At 36.0% G+C, this 22,542-nt stretch overlaps 1 protein-coding gene across 1 annotated transcript in view; it reads left to right on the forward strand.

Moving 5' to 3' along the window:
• Positions 1-22,542, forward strand: part of KDM4C (lysine demethylase 4C) — a 303,658-nt gene that overhangs the window by 51,296 nt on the left and 229,820 nt on the right. Inside the window, exon 7 of the mRNA XM_009274270.1 lies at positions 4,583-4,720. Coding sequence (XP_009272545.1) covers positions 4,583-4,720 — 138 coding nt within the window. The remainder of the gene's footprint in view (positions 1-4,582; positions 4,721-22,542) is intronic.

The following is a 22,542-nucleotide window of genomic DNA, read 5'->3' on the forward strand; positions in this document are numbered from 1 at the left end:
AGGTATTTAAAAGACGTGTAGATGAGGCGCTTAGGGACATGGTTTAGTGGGCATGGTGGTGTTGGGTCGATGGTTGGACTCGATGATCTTAGAGGTCTTTTCCAATCTTAATGATTCTATGATTCTATGATTTTAAAAGCTGTAACATATTAGAAAAAGAGTGAATGATTATTTTGTGCTGCTAGGTAATGGCAGACTGACATTTGATAAGAACATTATATAAACAGAAAGTGGGAAGAATAACTGGCTTTCTTCTTTGTGGATGAATTTAATACATAGCTGCTCCCAAAAACATCTGAAGTATTTGGTTTCTTCTCTTTTCCTACAAGATTTTCTACCGTATTGTTTTCCACTTTGAACTTCCTATAGGTGCCAGCTAATAACAACGTTTCTAATGCATTGCTTTTTCTTTAAGTATATTTATTCTGTATCCTGAACACTTTGCAAATTCTAAATTTCTAAATTCAAGAGCTTTGTAAGCCTACTCAGAAGAGTAGAGCTTGATTCAGAAGGTCCCCGGCCTGAACATCTGTTTATGTTATACTGAGATTTTAAAAGCCTTTTGATCATTAAGGGGTTATGATTCTTGGTTTCCCATTGTGCAGACTGTTTTAAGGTGTTCAGAAGAACCAGGCAATATATACTTTTTCTCACTCTATTCCTGTTGCAATATAGACCTGTAAACTGTCCTCACCACACTCATTGTTTATTATTGTGGTTTCTGTTTTAGTCTATGCTGTGTTTATTTATAGATATCATGTGGACCTGTGTATACAAACTTAGCTTATCATGTTCCCTGGCCTAGAATATAGGATAATGCAGTGCTTCCTGTCTGTTTTAGTTGATATTTTTGTAACAGTATGAAACATAGCCTGTAGAAATATGTTTAAGTGAATGTTTTCATGTATAGTGTTGTCGTGGCTTAACCCCAGTAGGCAGCTAAGGACCACACAGCTGCTTGCTTGCTCCCCCCCAGTGGAATAGGGGAGAGAATCAGAAGGGTAAAGGTGAGAAAACTCGTGGGTTGAGATGAAGACAGTGTAACAGGTAAAACAAAAGCTGTGTGCACAAGCAAAGCAAAACAAGGGATTCATTCACTTCTTCGCATCGGAGGCAGGTGTTCAGCCATCTTCAGGAAAGCAGGGCTCCATCACGCGTAACGGTGACTTGGGAAGACAAATGCCATCACTCCAAACATCCCCCCTTCCTCCTTCTTTCCCCAGCTTTATGTGCTGAGCATGACGTCATATGGTGTGGAATATCCCTGTGGTCAGCTGTCCCAGCTGTGTCCCCTCCCAACTTCTTGTGCACCCCCAGCCTACTCACTGGTGGGGTGGTGTGAGAAGCAGAAAAAGGCCTTGACTCTGTGTAGGCACTGCTCAGCAGTAACTAAAACATCCCTGTGTTATCAACACTGCTGCACAGGTGCGATGAAGCAACTGGTTTGTTGTATGCTTTTGGAATATCACTTCACTTTTCATGCTTAAATCAACCTATGTATAAAATTGAAGAAATGTAGGTGTTTAGAATAATACTGCCTGCCTTGGAAAGCAAGCTTTTTTGAATAAATTACTCATATAAGAAGTAGTTTGTTTTCTGAGTGATACATTATCATATGGAAATGTAGTTGCTGAGTTCAGTTTTTGTAATATATGGGTAAATACTGATTCCCTTCATAGCCTTGTGCTTTATCATGAAGTGTCAGATGAAACCTTCCAAACTGGAAGGTTTTATAACTAGTTTTATAGTTTTGGATTTACAGAACATGACTCTGAACAGTATAATTTTCAGTGTTTGGTGTTTAAAGTAGCATATTGCAGAATGCCAGCATATTTGTTTTCAGTACCACACATTTGAGGTGGGTAAGGGAGTTGATGTTATTATTTCAGTGTCTTGATTATTCCTGTATTCTAATTAAAAAAAAAAAAAAGTGCTAGAAATAGTTAAATATTTAAGTTTGGTTCTGTCACCTAGTCTTGGGAGGAAGCAGATACAGTACACAAGTGTAACTGTAATTAATGGGATTCAGTGAGAAAGTGAATAGAGAGAACCAGGCTGTGATCTCGCATGGCTCAAAGTGATAGAAGTGGAAATGTGCTGAATGCTGATAAGTCAGCCTACGCCTACCAGGTGGCAGCTGAACTGCTGCTTGTTGCAATAGAACACCTGCTAAACTGTCAGCAGTGGGAGAGTGTATTGAGATAAATTTTGGAATTGTTAGCATTGAGAATAATCTTTCTTAAACATTCCCACAGCGATTGTTGGAGTGCTACAGTAGCAGCTATATGCACCTGTATGTGCATTTGCATGTATATACCAAATATGAACCCACAAAAAATTAACCTTGCAAAGTGCAAATGCAAAATGTAAGATCCAGTTTTATTCTTTAGCTTTGCTAAGTATATTTTTCTTGTTTTCCTCTCTTTCCTTCATCCCATAATACAGTCAGAAATATATATCTTGAAGTGGATATTTATTCTTGCATTGAGCAAATAAAGGCACACAAAGAATTCGTAAAACTATAAGATGAGAATTTTGAAGGAGAAGAAAGGGAGGATTCTAAAAGTGGAAACTGAATGTAAGACAACTATGCCAGCAAAAAGCTGAGATTTAAGACATGAGATATTAATAAGAAAAATTTTTGGAGTTGTGAGTTTTAATTTTGGTGATTGTTTAAAATTTAACTCTCCCTTTTCGTGATTTCAAATCATAAGTGTATTTCCCTAAAAAGAGTCATATTTGTCCTTCCAATTTTTATTACTGTATCACTTATGCAAAACATTGTCACACAATGAAAACAGCCTATTTAATCTCTCAGAAGTCTCCTTATTTTCCTGTAATCAGCAAATGCATCTTGTTGAACAGTCATCAGTCATTGCTCAGATTATTTGCTTCATTTAAATGGATCTGTTTGCTTCTTAGTGGGCCTGCTGTCTGATGTGTGTTTCATGTAAAAAGGCATATCAAACAGAGTATGGGGAATCTCTTTTAACTCTTTACTTCTGAATCTCCTAGTTTATTGATTAACTCTTATCAGATGGTTCAGAAGACAATATGCCATTTCTAGTCCCTGACTAGCCTGTCCTTGATACAGTCTTTGGTGGTCTGACTTTAAGAGATTAAAGCTGTCTCTGAGTGGAGAGAATATTAGTGACTAACAAGAAGTGCTGTCTCTCCTTTTCTTCATGTCCAGAGGAGAGCAGCAGTCCATCCAAGTATAGGAAGATGAGATTTCTCTCTTGAAAGAGAATATCCTGACCAGTGATTTGTTTACCTTACCCCACTTTTTTTTTTTTTTGTAATGTACTCTAGAAGCCTTTATATCTGATATCTCTTTTATAACTACTAGGAATTTGGTTTCTTTTTGGCTGTACAAAATATAATTACTATGGCTGTGGGTTTTTTACGGTTTTTTGGTTGTTATTTTTCTTTTTTTCTGCTTTCTATAATTTCTTGTTGAGTCAGTGGCCTCAGCACACTTTTGGTTGCTTTTCACTGTACTTGTAAAGAACAGAGCAGTCCTTTGGAACTACCCTTGCTCATTCTGTAAAGCAATGTCAGAGCTTAACTGTAGTCAAACTTTTCCTCTTTGAGAATCTCCTTCCGGGCCTTTTGTCCTTTAGGTATTTGGAATTCCCATTATCAATAGTACCAGAGTCCTTCTGCTCCCTTAAATTGTGCTTAAAGAGAAGGAGGGGAAGGACGGGGGCAGATTAAAATTTGTTCTAATGAAATGTCTAAAGCGGTGTTTTAATGGCATTGAGACATTCTGCATGGCATTTCCAATGCAAGAATCCCTTTGGTGTTAGTAGCTGTAAGGCTGAAGAATTGGTGCAGGGCAATTGTCGTTAATTCTTCTTCCTCCTTTCCTATCCAAAATTATTTAAAGATACTGCCTGAAGGGATCCAGATTTACCCAGTGTGGTCCTTTGGGATGAACAACATTGTTTTCTTTAACTGCTAAGGCTCATTAACTTAGAGTTTCTCCTACTTCATGCTTGATCATCAATAGTAAGTAACTTAAAAGGCAAGTCAGGCCCTCAGTCACAGGTCTTCAAATCATAGTTTTTGAAATGGATGTGTATGGGAGAGAAGAGTGAGAATAAGATCTCTCTCCAGTCTTTCCAAGAAAAGTTCTGGTGCCATTCTATAGAAACATCTTCTGTCCAGGGTGGTGGACAGAATAATTTCTTTTAGGGTTGATAATTGTGGGTATTTTGGTCCAGCCTGTCTCTGCTTCCTCTCAGTCAGGAAGATTGATATATTCTTTGCACTGTTTTTTCTAGCTCTGTGTACTTCCAGGATTTATTACCAGTGAACCTCTGCTCCAAGATTAGCTTTTTTGAAAGTACTTTCTGAATTTGTAAAGTAATACTTGTAGCTATGTATTTTATAGTAAACAACATTGTCTTAAGTATACTATTTCTGCTTGCATTAAATCACAACTGTGTGCAAGGTGAAAAAAAATTCTTTCTAGGTAGTTGTAAAGGCAAATATAGTTTTCATTGCTTCGGGAGCAGAACTGCTTTTGTAATGTGGTTCACTTTGAGGGTTTTTTTGTTTGTTTGTTTTTATGCTGTAGGTTACACAAGAGGCAGGAGAATTTGTGATCACTTTCCCGTATGGATACCATGCAGGTTTTAACCATGGTTTTAACTGTGCAGAGTCAACAAACTTTGCCACCATCCGATGGATTGATTATGGAAAAGCAGCAAAGTTGGTAAGTCATATTGCAGAAAACTGGTGCGTAAGGAAATCTTTCCTGTGGTTATTTTTTTGTGAGAATCTATGGAAGCCGATGAGAAAGGGAGAACTATTATATCAGGTAGTACCTTATACTGCCATTGAAATTTTATTTATAGTTGTTCTTTTTATAGTGGGTATTATACTTCCAGCAATGTATATTCCTCTCCGTAGTGAATTTTGTTTGCAGCTTAATGTATGTATTGTTCTTCAAAATCATTTCTATTTATGGATATTTTTAAGTTGAAGCTACATATGCTGAGGTTAGTAGTATGTGAAGATAACTGACTTCTGCTCTTAAACCTGCTCTAAGCTCTACTGTTTGTGAAAACACTTTATTTAAACTAGGAATTTTGATACCTCAAAGAAACATAAATAATTAAACTTTAAACAAAGTTTAAAGAAACAAGTTCAACTTTTCTCATCCTTAATGTCATCAGATATCTTATAGTACAAGATAATAAAGGAACTGTGAACTCAGAGTAGATATTTTCAGGTTTCAAAATGAGGTGTGCTTTACTGAAGATATTTTAGACCGAAATTTTGTTATGTGGCATACATTTTTTGCTTCTTTTCATGTGCAGCATGTGAGTAAATACACAAAATCAAGAAAGTATGCAATTTGTTCAGCAGAAGTTTGTTACTGTTTTTCAATATTCTGTGATTTTTCGCAGAATTATGGCTTGTATAAGCTTTGGTTAGTATGCTTCCCAAAATGTTTAAGTCAGAGGCATTTTCTGCATTGACCTGTTCATGATTGAAAAAACTCTTTTCAATAGTGATTTGCTTAATATATTAGCTAATAAGATGACATGGAATAAAGGGCAAAATCCGATGTGCAGGTTTAACAATTAAGTAATGATAGTGAACTCTCATTAAACACTTGGGATTGAAAGACCACCATGAGAAGGTTCTCAAATAGTGGAAATTTATGATTCTAGGCACTATTGATTATTATTGTTAGTGAGATTGAATGTGCTTCAAACAGAAAAAGTTTATAAATATTTTTTTTTTCCACCTGCTCTGTATGCAGACACTAACAGTAGTGAAAGTATTGAAAACATCAATATGCATCTAACATGTTCAGGCTGGTCTTCACGTTTAATCGGAAAGTCGTGTTTTTAATAGCCAACAGATAAGGTGTTGACTTTTAATAAAGTTAATTAAAAAAAAAAAATCTATGTATTTGAAAGTGTGGAATTTCTACAGATAGTCAGTGAAACAAAGTTGAGAGGAATATGGGCATGGACACATACAAGTTAATTGTGGCAGGTAAAACTGTCCTCTGGATTTTAAGGTATGAATGTGCTGCAGCTCTAAAATTGATTCAGCTGAACTTCAAGAATGGCAAACTTTATCTTCAGAGGTAGCAAAGCTGAGGTAGTGATACCTGCAGCTACTTCCCTTTCAGTGTACAGGCTTCGTATTTCTTATGTTTTAAAAAAATGGTCCACCATTTGCTGTGCAGCTGCCCTGGTACAAACTATTAAATGTTTTATGGCTGCAGCGTGCAGCTCTAAAATTGATTCAGCTGAACTTCAAGAATGGCAAACTTTATCTTCAGAGGTAGCAAAGCTGAGGTAGTGATACCTGCAGCTACTTCCCTTTCAGTGTACAGGCTTCGTATTTCTTATGTTTTAAAAAAATGGTCCACCATTTGCTGTGCAGCTGCCCTGGTACAAACTATTAAATGTTTTATGGCTGCAGCGTGCCTCTCGGTTATTGTATTATACTGTATACTTAATGTCACGTTTAAATTCAGTGGTGTTAGAAGATAATTTTTTAAAGCTAATGAAATTTTATTCCTTTACAGCACTCCAAAAGTGCTACTGAAATTCTGAATTTTTAGCTTGGAAGTCTTGGCATATACACTGTGAATAGTTTTATTTAGTCAAAATTCTCTAGCATATGGATAAAACTTTCATCTTAGGACACTGCATTCTGTGCTCTGTGGTTATTTCACATAGAAGCAGTATTGTGCATATATAGTATAAGAAATTAAAGTAGTTCTGTGGTGTCTGCAGTTGAATTTAAATGTCTGAAAGTTTCAAAGTGGCCGCTGAGGCAACGGTTGGACTCGATGATCTTAGAGGTCTTTTCCAACCTCAATGATTCTATGATTCTATGATTCTATGACTAGTCTCCCTCTATAGAGAAATCTTACATACCATTGTCAAATGTGAACTCCAGTTTCTTTGGCAAATGGTCAGAGTTAATTCTTCATAATACTTATATTTGTTTATGCTGTACAAATAGGGTAAACAAATCAGACAAAGTATTATAATTGGTTATCTGTTCTTAAATTGTAATTATATGACACTTTGAAAGCACAGACAAGTTACGGAGTTACTACAAATTGGGTATTCTGTTGCTTGATTATGGTGTTTCTCTAGAAAAACATGAGGGTAGCTATGATTAGTTTTATCACAACCTCAGGAAACTTCCTGAAAGTATTAATTAAAAAGGTAAGAAGTCTGTGTGCCCAAAGAACACTGATATTTTAGTAAGTTTTATTTGCAGCTCTGGTAATTTCATTTAAAAGAAAAAAAAAACCCCACCACACAACCTCGCATTCCCATTTGTCATTCTTCAGAGTACTGATGTTGTGTTTGACTTATCTTTTCTTTCTGTATGTGGTATGTACAAGAATTTCAATTGAAAAAAAAATTTTGGATCCCCTAGTTCCCCTGTATTGTACTGCAGAAATTGCCTGCATCAGCAAAACGCAACAATATCTCGGTCAGTTTGTTGCTGTATTCTCCTTAGAGAATATTGTATACTGATGACTGGTTATTTGTCTTCCTACAGGAACACTTATTTTTACAAAATAGTTTCTAGTTGCTTACAGCAGGATTTCTGTCTTAGAAAACGAAAAAATCTTGAAGTCCAGTCAATATTCATTCTTCATTAATTTTGGAAAAAAAAATCAGGCAAAGATTTCCATTAAAGTTGTAGTAAATATTTAGGCTGTGTGACGATACTGCTTTCCTGCATGAAATGAGATGGTGTTAAAGATTCTGTGAAATCGGTTGGAAATGTTAAATCAGATCATTTAGACACTCAGTACTGGAAACTTTGGTTAAGCAGAGACTATGGATGCAAATTCCAAAAATTATTTTCTGCCTTTAAAAATGCTAAACTTGTGATCTTGGTTTCACTATGTGTACGCTACCTACCTGCAGAAGCTGAACCCTGGGAGTAGGGATGTACCCTCCAGCTTGTTTTTTAGAGTTTGTGTAAGACTTCCACTCTGGAGGTGGCACCTCCACTGTGCTCTTTGCTACAGTTCAGCTGCTGTTTTGAGCTTTGCTCTCACTTTTGGACAGAATTAAGCAGAGGCGAAAAGTAGATTAAAAAAAAAAAAAAGCAGAAATGGAGAAATAACAGATATACTAAAAGTCCCGCAACTCCAGGGGAGAAACGGTGTAGTTTTTGCTGTCTCTTTCCACTGGCAAGAACACACAGGAAGAGAAATAGGAGATACTGGTGAAAGGAACAAACCAGCCATGCTTTCCTGAATATGCTTGGCAAATGAGTGTGGTGCAGAGGCGTGCTGGTGAAGTGCTGATGTACGGTAATGATGTGACTTAGAGAACCAAAGGTAGGTGGTGCTCAGCTCAGAAGTACTTTAGTTGTGTTTGTTATGTTCTGTGAGGATGAGAGGCACTCTAAACTTTAGATATTCTTAATCATCATCATCATCATCCTATAACTTTCATTTGTTGAATGCTATTTATTTTTTAAAAAACATGAAATGGTACAAAATAGGGGCAGATAGGATATTTCTTCAGGCTTCTGTGAATTTTGTCATTTTCCTAATGGAGCTACAATTATTGGAGTAGGCTGGTAATGTGTAGCTTCATGAAGTGCATTTCGAGTTTCCTTACTCCAGTGCATTTTGTTACTGTTAGTAAAGCAGATGAGCCACTGGCATACAAGCATTAGCTTGTATGTTTTGTAGGTATCTACTTTGATTTGTGCTGAGTAGATAACTTGTGTGCTGAACAAGGGATGATGTTCAGTTATTAGAATTGGTGAATAGAAATATTTACACATAATTATTTTATGTCTAATAAAATAAAAATCCTTCTGAAGCAATTGGATAAAAGATATGTCTCTAGTCTGAGAAGAATCTTGCATTCCTAATGTTCGTTAGCTGCAGGGTGGGACACCCTCTGCCTCCACCCCCAAATCTGTGGATCATCTGTGTTTATTAATTTTATATTTTTGTCTGTTGTAATTGTTATTTCTAATGAATGCCAATGTTGCCCTAATACAAGGGTTGCAGTGCAAGACCTCTCACCTACAGGTGCCAAAACTGGGGTTCTCAGTCACAATTTTTACCTGTCCAAATTTTATCTCTGGTGGATAGGATCAATGAATTTTATGCACTCTAATTTGATACTGAGAACTGGAAACAGATTTAAACTTTGAATAAGATCCTGTGCTTTTGTGTACAGGCAATTTTTTTTTTTCTTTCTTGGATTTCCTTTTTTCCCTTGCTGCGGTTTTGTAGATGTTTGAAGAACTTGGATGTTGGCAAATCAGTTCCTAATCACAGGGAATCCCCCTACAAAGCACATCCTTTGACCTTGTGTCTGGATGTGTCCATCTTCTGGACTGCATGGTCCCATCTAAGCTTACAGGAGAAGGTAGTTCACAGAACAGAGAATTGGGTTGAGATGGAGGTCCTGTGTAGGAAATGTCCAGGAAATTGGTGATGTGAGCAGGTTCAGTCAGGGCTCTCTAATTCTTCTTTATGCAGTGGTGATTATTTTAGTTTCTTTCCTTCCTTTTTCCTCTTGTTACTGTTTAAATCCCCACAATCCCCCGTCTGGTGCTTTTCCAAATCCTTGTGTCAGGGTTTCTCACAACTCTTCATCACCCCTTGCCCAAATCGATACCCATACTTTCAAAAGCTTTCAGAGAAAGCACTGGCATTTCCGAATACTGCTTCTCATTGCTCACTGTGTCTGTTCTGTGGCACCACTTGGTGATGTTCACTCGGTATAAATGTATGTAAATTTTACTGCCTTCTATCAGGGATAGAGTCACACTAGGTGATTTTACTAGTCATTATAATGATTCTTTTGTATTGCAGCTCCTTTTAAGACGTGATTTGTTTTCAGATGTTGGTGCTGGCAAGCTTTTTGTTGTTTAGCTGATATGTAGAACCTGAGGAGAGAAGTCTACCAACCTTTTCTACTTGAAACTTGGGCTACTCAAGTACTGTTGCTGTCTTTCATAAAATAAAGTCAGTAATTACTCATACATTCTTCAGTGGTAGCTGCTTAGCAACGTGTTTTCTGTGGATAGGTTAGATCAAAGTGCTGGCCTGCAGGTTGTATTTTTCCCTTTGGTGGGATGAAGTGCAGTTGTTTCGATGGTAGGTTTGATGGATTTGTTTGCCACTGCATTCATTAGGTTCACATCAAAAAACTGACAGGCTGTTAAATGAAACTTTGGCTTAGATTTTCAGCTTGACTGTTTCGAGATCTTTGTGAAGATACTTTGTTTTTGTGCTGCAGCAGCCTCAAGCAGTTATGACTGTTTCAAAGGGAAGAAAAGTTATTTAGTATCCTGATTTGTTTGGGTAAAAGAGAGTCATTGTCTTGAGGATAGCCATGACCAGCTTATGCTATCCAAATAATATATTTATTATGAAATATTTATTGAGAGACAATATGCATGACTTAAATAATTTTATCAGAGAAGAAATTATACTTACCACACAAAAGCACTTTTCCACCTCTCATAATTTATTGAGGTAATAATTTTTTCAATGAGGATTATGTTTAGGTTGCTTTTGTACAATAAAATATTAGTTGTCTGTTTAAAAACAAAAATAAAAATTCTACTTAGTTGTACTTTTTTTTTTTTTAAATGTGGGTGAATGATTTAAAGGCCTAGGCTTAAAAAGTATCTTGCTACTCCTACAGCAGTGTTTTAGTGCTGAATATCAGAAATAGCTATGTGCATAAGCTCATGAGTGATTCTTGTATCAGCTTATTTTATTAGCTTGAATTAGGTACTGCTGTGAAGGAAACTTTTTTTTTTTAAACACTGCATGTTGATATATTTGATACCAGTCTGCAATGATATCAGCATCATTCAAGTTGTACAAATGAATGTTTTTACTTGCTGGAAATCATAATTAGCCACCTTATATCGTTGACTTGGCTGCTAATGAAATCTTACAAGGATTCAGGAACCAGACATGCTTTCCATTTCTGGTCCTGATGTTAGTACACCACTTCAGAGCAAATACTGTGCATTCTGCAGTTTGACATTTCACTTAATCATAGTGCCACTGTCAGCTTTATAGTTGTCATGGAATGCTCTCTCTCATTTTTTCTTTATTTTTTATTTCTTTTATCTTGATCTGTTCCTTATATTTTATTTTAGCCCATCTTACTGCCATCATCTACTGCCCCTGTTTTGGTTCTTACGTCACAAACTCAGCATTTCCTGAGAACAGCATCTATTAAAATTTCCCACTCTAAAATCTGTTGCTGTAATGGGGGGATTGTCAGTCTCCCAGTGGGCAGTAACTTGCACACTTCTAAATTTCTAGTACTGTGACATCTTGAATTTAGAATTGTAATGGTTTTAGGAGTAGAAAGGAATAGTTATAATCGCAATATTTTTACCTGTAAATGCAAAAGAGAATTATGTTCTATTGTTTTTTGTACCTTCCTATTTTGGTAGAGGAACTGGTTTTAAGTTCATAATCTGAAACTTCATATGATTGTAGTTTTATGTTTTCACAGTCTGTGCTACGCTATGTGCAAGTACTGTTGTTATCTGAGTAGTGTATTCTGTGGTTCTGTAATTCAGTGTGGATTCTCACGCATCTTTTCCATCTGTACCTAGCCTAACTTTTTTTTGTGTGATGCTACAGACTAAGTTTATTCTTTCATGTTTCTGGCACAAGGCTCTCATGCAAGGTGCTACAGACTAAGTTTATGCATGCATGTTTCTGGCACAAGGCTCTCATGCAAGGTGTACTGTTTTATTTAAATAAAAATCAAACCAACGCTACTATCAGATTATTTTTTTTAAATGCAGTTTTGAATAATAAAGGAGAGTTCCTTAAAATAAGATTTTAAATGTTGGAGTATATTCTGGTGACTGTGAGTGTGTAGAAATGATGGAATCTAATTTTCCTTGGTGTTTTTTTTTTCTTCTCTCAGTGATATTGCAGAAGTTCCATTTATCAAAGTAATAAATGTACCAAGTTGGCATGCTTGGTGGATGTTGAGAAGTTTTTGTTTTATAGCAGCTTTCACCAAATGAGGTGAATTTTTTCATAGAAAAAGTCAATAATTTACAATGAACTTGCCTTTTCAGGATATCATTTATATGAAATTTTGAGTAAATCAATACAGTTTGTCTTTCCTTACTTTCCATCAGAATGCAGATTATCATTATACTTGATGTACTGATGAAGAACTATTGTCACTAGGTACCTTTTTGTCCATATATTAATGTGACAGCCTGTAAAGAGAGATTACTTTCATTCCAGGTTTTTCAAGAAAGAAGAATTTGAACTAAGAAATTATTTTCATAAATTTGAGGTTCACAAAATAGACTCTCTGGGCTTGAATCAGCTGTTGAAACACAGGTGTCCAACACCATTTGAGATAGCTTAAGATATTTTGCCTTGCTCTGTCTGGCCAGAAGAGTACCAATCTCCATGAATCCAGTGTACTATTTAGAGCTCAGGCAGATGTCACAGATACCAGAAAGTGGTTCAGGTGTCAGTGCATGCCCAGGCAATTGAGGTGAGCCATCTGTCATTGTATTCTCTTATTTATACCATTTGCATAAGTAAAACAAAAAATTAACTGCGTTCTCCTACTTTAAGAGGAAGTCAATTCTCTAGCCTTGCTAGAATAATTTTGTATTTTGACACTGGGAGGCGACCTATCCCAGCAGGCAAAAAGATGACTTAAGTATTAGTGTTCAGTTCTCTTAAATATTATTATTATTATTAATAATATTAATATTAATATTATTATTACTATTTTGCAACCATTTTGACTCTGAGTTTGAACCATCAGAGAGTTCATGTCTTCACAGTTGTAGCAGGTAACTCTAGTGCTAGGTATTGCTGATAAGCAATGTCCTCCAGGTGGACTAGTGCTGGAAGAGTGAGATACGCTTCTGTTTCATGGATTTCGTAGTAGATTGTTGCCACCAGAAGGAGGTATGGAAGTTCTCAGGTTACTAGAAACCATTCTGCTGGTGTTCTTCCATGCAGTTTCTGTTGGTTTCTGACATTGTCTGGAACTCAAATGTTTCTGCCTCTTTTTTGTTTTTTTCTTTTTTCTTTTTTTTCTTTTCCCTCTCTTCTGTATGTATCTTCTACTGGGAATTTCTATAGGATTCAACTCTACTGGAAGTGAATCACTCCTGCAGCTGGTACTAGATTCACTAGTTTGGCTCAGGCCAAACATACTGTGGAGATAAGCACGTACTTGTAATTTTCCTCTCTGTTTTTTTGAGAGTCTGTGGAATATTATGTAAAAATGAGGGAGAAAGGTTGAATAGCAGTATCATAGATTTGAAACACACATGGCTTATTTACTTCCTTCATCTGAAAGAATACACTGTAAATATAAATACACAATTGAAAACCCTTGACTTAGTCTGAGCAGTAGAGAAGGCTTGTATGAGTGAAGAAGAATAAATGATATACCCACATCCTGATGTAACTACACCAGGGCACATAAAGTGTAGGTGTTACTTTTAGTACAAATGAGCTTATGTAGCCTAGCAGATATGTGAAACAGGAGCTGAACGTGGGAAGATGTCTCAGCAGCAGGTTGGTTGTCCCCACTGTGCTTGCTATTTGAGTGAGTATGACTTGCTTATACGCTACTAGTTAAAAAGTCTTAAGGTTTAAAATTCTTGAAAAGGATCTTAAATGAACTGTATAACTTGTACTGGTTTGATTTTAGATAAAACCCACAATAAAACATATTGCTATGCTTTGTAAAAAGGAGGTTATTGAAGTATATCTTGAAATAATTTTCTGAAATGTTTTATAGCAAAAAAAGTTGAATTGAGACAGTGCTAGTGTGGTTGTACTCAGTTTTTAAGGTTTGTCTTTCTGCCTGAAGCATTAACCACTTTCAGGTTGTTGGGAGAAAGTGTAGAATCAATCACCTTGAAGGTGTTGTCTTTCTCTGAGGATGTGTATAGTCACCTCTTAACTCAGTTACAATATTAACACCAAAGAAAAAGTTGTATTAATGTGTTAGATAAAGTGCACTTCTGTACGGTTCATTATAAGACCTTGCATACATACTTAGAGTGAAATAAGTGACTTCATTCTTTTTAAGTTTATAACCAATATAACCAAATAATTTCAGTTAAGAGTCTCTATTTGTTCCCTGTATGTAATATGGTCTCATATATTCAGCAACCTCATCAGGTCAATTACTAACTTTTAGATCTTAACAACAAAATCACCTGGTCTTACCTTTGCCATGTGACATCCCATGCGCTTGGGATTCTGGGGGAGAATTTTTCACCTGCAGTTTCTGTTGCAAATACATATCCATTATCTATATATAAAAAGATGGATTGCTCTAGGGAGGTAGAACAGTGTCTGCTTCTAGGGGGCAGTCTAGTTTGAAATATCCAGCAAACATCTGAATGAAAAATAAAAATTTATTTTATCTTGGTGTCATTGTGTTTATGTCTGGATTTTCCAACTTAATCCAATTAAGTTATTTCAGTTACTTCTTCTGAATACCTTAATGCAGGACAGTAAATGCTGTGTTTTGGTGGCCTTTTCAAACTATGTTGAGAACAATGACAGTATCTAAGAAAGACAGAGAGGTCTGAATATTTTGATGCATTATTATGCATGCTGTGGGGATAAATCTGTGATTTATACGTAGAGGAGAAATTTAATTCAGGTACTGCAATTTTGTTTTGTTTCTTTTTCATGCTCCCCTTTTTTTAATTTCTGTTTCCAATGACTCAAGAGAGAGACTGTAAAAAAATGACTCAGAAAGATACCATCAAGAAACCCGAAAAAATCCGCTTCTCTATGTTCTCCCTTTTTTATGTAGGTGATGACAGGGTGTTGATATACTTGACTTAGTGTATCAGTCATTAATTTGTTAATCAGGATATAAGAATCTATCTTAGAATCTAAGATTGGACAAGATTTTAGAAAAAAATCCAGATGGGTGGCATTTAGTATGTCTATTGAATGTCTTTGAAACAGACTGTGAGCTAATTCCTTGGCAAATGTGTTTGAAGTTAATAATTCTAGTACTTTATTGTAAATCAAGTGAGTTGTTGGTTTCTATGTACTGTAGATGTATGTATGAATGAAATATTTGAACCAAGCAGTTTTAAAGGGAGTTTTAATGCTGGAATTAAGATTACAATGTAATAAGAAACAATGTCCTAGGTGATGCTGTTGATGTTCTGTGAACATTATCGGATAGCTATCAGAGTGGGTAGTGGGACTTGAGGGAGTCTAGACATAACACATTCTGGCAAAAGTCTTCACAGATAATTCTGTTTAAATAAAATCTAAAATTTATATATGATCCCTGAAAGCGGAAACCTCAGGAAAGAAGAGAGGAAAAGTTTTCATAATTACATTTCTTTTTTGTGTAGGTGAGATATCTAATTAGATGTGGCTTCATGTTGTGTCGAAAGTTTTGCTGAAGAAATTCCATGTATTTAGAAGCTGTAAAGAGTGCTGCCTTAGCCTGTTTAATTAAGCGAGTCTTATATCTGTCCTCGCTTCATCTCCAGTTCCCTCTAAGGTACGAGTTTAGTTGCAAAGGGGTGATAAGAAGAGGATAAAGAAATAATGTGCTAGAGCTTGCTGGGTGTAAGAGGAGGAGTGTTTTCAGTCAGTCAAAGAGGACAAAAGAATAAGGTGTGGCTCTCAGGGTTACTGTATTTTATACAAGTTTCATGCTGGGTAGAGATAAGAGACACGGATACCTGACTTGAAGTCTGCACATCTTAGAACTACCTATTGTATCTGTGATTATAAAGTAAGTTACTTGGAGGTGGTGGAATTGTTAACATGCTTTTGTCATGAAAGAAACTGTTAAAGAAATAGTAACAGCATTATAACAAATGTCAGACCGGAAAAAATCTTGGGTGATTCTAAAAATAAATGATTGGTTACATTTTTAGCAGTTGTGACATTAGGGTGACAATAAACAATAACAAACAGTAAAAAATGTAAGTGTTGAAATGGGACACTGCATGGAATATATCTGCAAAGAGATAATAAGAAAAAGATTGAAAACATCATGTGCTAGAATTTGTAGGGAGTAAGAGGAAGAACATTTTCTTTTTGCTTGATGTGATACAGGCATTTACAGTCTGAGTTAACTTTGGTGCAACACTGGTTTAACTGAAAGCTGGCATGTTCAAGTAATTTCCTGAAAAAATGACACAGGATTTTATTTTTAGATTTTTATTCTAACTCAGTTAAATTGTGGTTTTGGCTAAATTTCAGATTTTGAGATAGGGAATCTACCCTCCACTTTAGATAGAGGAGCTGCTAATAATAGTAAGACAATATTAAGCTACTTGGTATGACTAAATCTATAAAATAGCAACTATCTTCAACTCAATTTCAGACTTTCCTCTACCCAAAACAGAGGCAGAGTGTTTGTGGAAAAGATGCTTGAGGACCTGTGAAATGGAGAGAGAAGAAACAGTGAAGAAAAAACGGACATAGGCTGCTGAGGCACTGAAAGTGTGGTCCTGAGAAAAGTGAGAGCTTTGAGGGACTGAGGGAGATACAAGTAGAATTTCTGTGCTTGCCATTCCAATCTTTTGCTATTTGATGACTGTTGGCTATAGGGGATAAATATTTTTTACCTGCGTGCAAATAGGTTAATATCAAAGCAGTACCCACCTGCATGATGAATTTCATCTCCTACAAGGAGTGGTCTCAAGTGTTGTGTAATACTCTGAACAAGAAGAAGTAGGGTGTTACAAGTGAAATAGTTTAATTGGTGCAAAATTAGCAGTATTTTGTTGGAAAAAATACAGTAAAAGAACAAGATTTTTAAGTTTTAGACTGGACCTCAATACAATAACTAGATATTGGACCCTTTTAGTGTAAGAGTACAATGAGAATTTTGGGCGGTTGTGCTTTTAAATTCTGCCTGTGTTGGTTTAGGTCCAGAGCTGGAGAGGAAGATTCTTGAGGTCTTCTCTAAAGCTGTAGCAAACACATTTAAAATCAAGTTTTCATTGTGTTTGGTAAGAAAGGAGGAACTAATTTGTCAGTCAAGCCCCCCTGTGTTGTTAGTAAAAGTCTGTATTCTGCATAGTTAAATAAAATGTGATTGCTGGTGCCTTAATAAAGCAGTAGTTGGATATAGGTCCTTGTATACTTTTACTGCTATTCATAACTACTTGGTCCCCACAGGCCTACACCCTCTAATCCTTATTAAACTATTAATCTGCATGCAGCCAGCCCCACTGAGCAAAGTGTTTCCAAGTTTGATTTCAGGATCTGACCCTTTTGTAGTGCAGGCTGAAAAGATAAATCAGCGGTCTATCTCGGGGAAGTCAGTTGTTGGATGAATTTGCATGATTCTGCACTTGTGCTCCCTGATTAGGCTGAAGTAGCTGCTTTACTCAATGAATTGCTTGGAAATTCTTACTGGTTTTTAGAAAAAAGTGCTGCTGGCAACGTGGCTTTAAAATGGGCTCAGAGAATGCGTGCAATTTCTATGCATCTCTGATCGGAAATAGATCAAATTCTCTTTTATTTGTTTGCTAATCTCTGATTTGTTGACTTTCAGAAGTTATTCTGTGTTTGGTATACCCTAACCCTGCTTGCTTTCAAGAGAGCTGGTGCAATCACACAAAAATTGTAATTGTCAAATCCAGTCCATTTAATCTTTTTTTTATATGTTTATTTAAGATTTTTTGTTGCTCTAGAGCTGTTCCTCTTTCTCCTTCACATGCTGCCTTCCCAAACTGAAAATGCAATTTCTACAATAATCTCCAGTTTTAGGAAACTGGCGGAGAATTCTGTTACCATTACTTGTGCAGAGTGTTCTTGACATTGTAGAAGTTGTTCTTTTGCTTTGGGCAAAGCAGGTAACGGCAAATTCTGGACAAGCCAGTTAGTTTTCCGATTGAATTGTTATACAATCCTGTAGGTTTGATATTTGCAGCTAGGGGTTAGGGACTCTAAGCCCAGGTACGCTTACAGGGCTTTTCTTCCCATGATGCTCTTTGCAATAGCTGCTAAAAAATATATGTGGTTTACTTGTCACTATTTGAAGTTTATAAATTGCTTCAAGAGCATTCTAACTGAATTCTTCTTTCTTTTCAAAATAGTTTTCTTTTCAAAATCATCGGTTTATTCGTAATTGTTATCAAGCAGTTCTCTATCATCTGTTTAAAAAAATGAAGTGCCATATGGTAGTGTAAAAATGTTTCATGCACGTATAGGTAGAATAGTCAGTCATCAGGAACTCCTCATATATGACTCGATTGAGTGGTGATAGTCTTCTGAAAACAGGACAGTTTCATAGTTTTTCTGTTCATGATCTCTAAATCCTGAACATCTTGTAAAAAAACAGTTTAGGGCATCATGTAAAAGAGAGTGTAGAGCACTGGTGGTTTTTTAGGAAATTGTTGCATATTTGGATTTTGTTTTCCCCCTCTACTTGCAAAGTGATCAGAAAGAGTCAGCATTAATCAGTAAATCTGAATAAAGAGGTGTTGTACAATCTGTAACTTAGAGGATTTCAGTAAAGCATCTCTACTTACAATAATTGCAATATCAGCAGAAGAACAGGTAGATGGTTTCCTTTGCCGTATTTCTGCCCTTTCGCTCACATACTTTGTTTTGATTCCAACAAAAACAGGGTCTGTAAGAATAAAAAGATGGAAGCTCATTAATAATATTTATCAGTTTCTGGTGGTCAAATCACTGAAAGGAAGAACCTGAGAAAAGTTTTCCAATCTTTACCACTATGTCCTATAGGTCTTTGGCCTCTGAAATAGAGCATTACACCATGTGTTGCAGGAGGGAAACAGATCTGCAAACTTTTAACCAGTTAGCTCATTGGCAGTGCATGCATATATATATATGTATTTTTTTTTTTTAGATTAAAGGCATCTCAGTATTTCTTTTTTAAGCTTAGAAACATATCAGAAACACCCCAAGACACACATTTCAGACATTATAATTTTTTTTTTTAAGCTATTGGTACATGTTAGAACCTGGGGAGCATTTCCTGTTTATTATAATGGAGAGTTATAAGTTGTGTATGATTTTATCTTTGCTTACCATCTTAGAATGGCATTCTGTATGTTCTTCAGATTGTATCAGTCTCTTTTAAATCTTCACTTTTTCTTCCTTATTATAGGGTCTTCTGCCTGGTAAACAGTAAAATCTTCCATGGTCCTCTTGTGGCTGTGGCCAAAACATCCCTGCAGTACTTCAGAAGGGCTTTGCCCTCCTTCCTTTTGTGGTGTTGACAAACTTGTTTATTAGTTGCTTGATCTTGCAGACCTAGTCTGTCAGAGTTCTTAAAAGAAGCTGCCCCTCGATGTTATAAGCGTTGTAGTTATTGAATCTGATATTCAAAATTACGAGGTCTTTGCTTTAGTTGGGGTACAATTAGAATTTATTCAGAGGGCATTTTTAAGATGAAGAAAACTTTCAAAAAATGTCATGCTCTTGAATTTGATGTCTTTGTGTAAATGCTCTTGAATTTCATGTCTTTGTGTGGGATAGAATATGGAAATAAATACCAGAAAATCTGTTCTTGCAGCATTTGTGATCTGGAAAAATTAAAAGCTAACTTTGTAATGCAAGAATTTTTTTATATTTTTTTTTAACTACTTTGGCATAAATATATTTTGACAAGCTTCTACAGCTAACCAAACATTTTTATTTCTGACTTTTGGAAGGTGCTGAGCATATTCAGGTCCTATTGACAGCTAGCATAATTCAGCATCTCTAAAAAGCAAGCATTTTTTTATTTCATTTCAGACAGAATTTTAGTGTTAATAATGACTACCAGTGGGTCTCCTGCAACTTTTTGGCTCTGCAACTTTTATGAGAAATGCTACATATATTTTTATAGGCAGATTCATGTTTTCTGTGAGACAGCGCTTCTGCTGTGTACTCAACAGGTGCTTGAGTACCACCTCTCTCTTGCAAGAGAGGTAACTTCAGTAGAACCATTCAGTTGCTTTGTGTAACATGGGTTACCATAATCAAATGGGCAGTGATAGTGTAGTGCATTTGTACAGAATCAGCCTGGAGGGTGAAGTGAATTTTCCTTCCTCTGGCTTTGTTGCTAAACTCCAACATGCGACAGAATCAGTATTTTGTTTCATAAAAATGGTGTGTCTAGCACATAATGGCTAATTTAGAATAATATAAATTTTTATTGACTGCTGTGCTGCTTATAAAATTGTTACGAAACAGTTTGAATTGGAAAAGCTTTGAATCCAAAGAGAATAAATTTAATGTGAATGCCTTTAATTAAATTTTGCTTAATTTAAATGATGTAATTTGTATTGATTATGTTGCTGCAGTTCATTTGGATTTTTATTTTTAATTAAGATTCAGTAACCTTGTTTTACCTTGCAGAGCTATTCATAAAATGACTGTGAAGAAAATGCATGTTAATTAAATTAACACTTATATACGTTTATTAAACAAAAATCAGGCTGTAATTTTTTTTTTTTTCTTTGTGAAGGTATGTTCTACATAGTAATATTTCTTACAAGGACAACAATCCAATTTTATTTGGATTCTTTTTTTTTTTCTGAGCAAATCCATGCTCATATAGTCCTAAAATGATGTAGGTGCTTCTTTTGCTCTAAATACCTCAGAGGCTGCCAGCATTACCTTCTGAAGCTGCTGGGATGATTACTAAAGTGCAGTATAATCCTGTTATTTCCTTCTGCATCCTGTAACTTGCTCTGTGGCTTCTCCGTATTGGCTGGTGTCTGTGCAGCAGTGAAACAGTCTCAAACTTGAATCACCTCTTAATAATTTTCTGGCAAGGAAGTTGCCAGCTGATAGTACTGATATGTTGAAAAGTAGTTACTTCAGATGCTGGTAACATAGTGGTACTATGTTAATTCTGTCATACATTCTGTCATAAGGGGAGACCTTATCGCTCTCTGCAACTACCTGAAAGGAGGTTGTAGCAAGGTGGTGTCTGTCTCTTCTCCCAAGTAACAAGCGATAGAATGAGAGGAAATGGCCTCAAGTTGCACCAGGGGAGGTTTAGATTGGATATTAGGAGAAATTTCTTCACCGAAAGGGTTGTCAAGCATTGGAATAGGCTGCCCAGGGAAGTGGTTGAGTCCCCATCCCTGGAGGTATTTAAAAAGATGTGTAGATGTGGTGCTTAGGGACATGGTTTAGTGGTGGATTTGGCACTGCTAGGTTAATGGTTGGACTTTATGATCTTAAAGGTCTTTTCCAACCTACACAATTCTTTGATTCTATACCAGAGCAGCAGCTTAAAAATGCTGAGCTAATCATACCTTAGTGTTATAGCTGGAATAAAAATTATATGGGATGTTCACAAACTAGACAGAAATCTGTAGCAGTTTGTGTCCTGAGGTGAATGTGCTTTCTGGGGTCTCTCATTTCTGGTTGTTACATCTCCTGTGAGTTCATTTGCGATTGGATGACTGATAGGTTTTATTGTTCTTCATAATAAAATCATAGCAACAAGCAACTCTGTGAATTGTCCCATGAGTTCTTTCTGCAGTTATAATGATTCCTGCCTGTATGCATAGGTTGGAAAAATAGTTGACGGTAAAAGAATCGTCCTTTCCAAATTGTTTCTTCAGTGCCTTTGTATGTGGGCACACATTTGTGTGTTTGCCTAGCCTGTGGTTTTGTGATTATGCTTGCTTTTCAAGCTTATGTACGATTAAGCATTTTCAAAGTAATTAACAATAATGTTGTGTAAAAGCATTGTGAAGCAGCATATTTGCCAGGTTTTTCATCTCTTGCTTCCCTAAGATAATGCACAGCAGGTCTCCCTGTTATTAGTGTAAACTAATAATTGTACTTACTTGTTTTTCTTTCTTAAGTGTCCTACTAACCAAGATAATACAGCAAGAAATGAAGTACAAAAAGCTGTGTTTAAGGTATTCTATAGATGCACTATAGACAATTTGCAAGTATTAATAAGGCTACTTTTCATTGAACAGTAATGAATTTGGATCTTTTGCATGAACAATCTGCAAATGTTCATGTTAAAAATACAATTCCTAATCCAAATTCCTTGCTTTGCTTTATTTTCTCCGTTTAAGTAATTTATAAAAGAATTAGTTGGTTACTTAAAATAATGTTTAAACTGTTTTGCATTGCTATCTGTGTTCTGTTTTGTCTCCAGTTGCAAATACTTGAAAATATATGAATATATGGTAGTGTCGTGGATGGAGTGAGACTGCACTTGTAAGAGAGAAGCAACAATACTTTATTGATAGAAAACAGTGAGTTGAAGTGTGAATTAACAAAGTTCAATGGTAAATGCGACAGCGAACAAGATTCGATGGCAAGGTACACTTGATTATTTACTGCATAGGGGACAGGGTCAGACAATACTGTCAGGAAGACCCTCCCGTTGAGTCATGAGGTTCAGAAAGGACCCCCTTGCTTTCTAAACTCCTTCTCAGAGAGGAGTTTAGGTGCGACTGGATCCAATCCTAGTCCCAGTCTTCGTCAACGGTTTATGTCTAAAGGATTATATATGCACAATCAATCCTTTATATCACTTAGCTAAGATTTCAAAGTTT

This window comes from Aptenodytes forsteri, unplaced genomic scaffold (assembly GCF_000699145.1).
Source record: "Aptenodytes forsteri isolate BGI_AS27 unplaced genomic scaffold, ASM69914v1 Scaffold46, whole genome shotgun sequence".
NCBI classification, from domain to species: Eukaryota; Metazoa; Chordata; class Aves; order Sphenisciformes; family Spheniscidae; genus Aptenodytes; species Aptenodytes forsteri.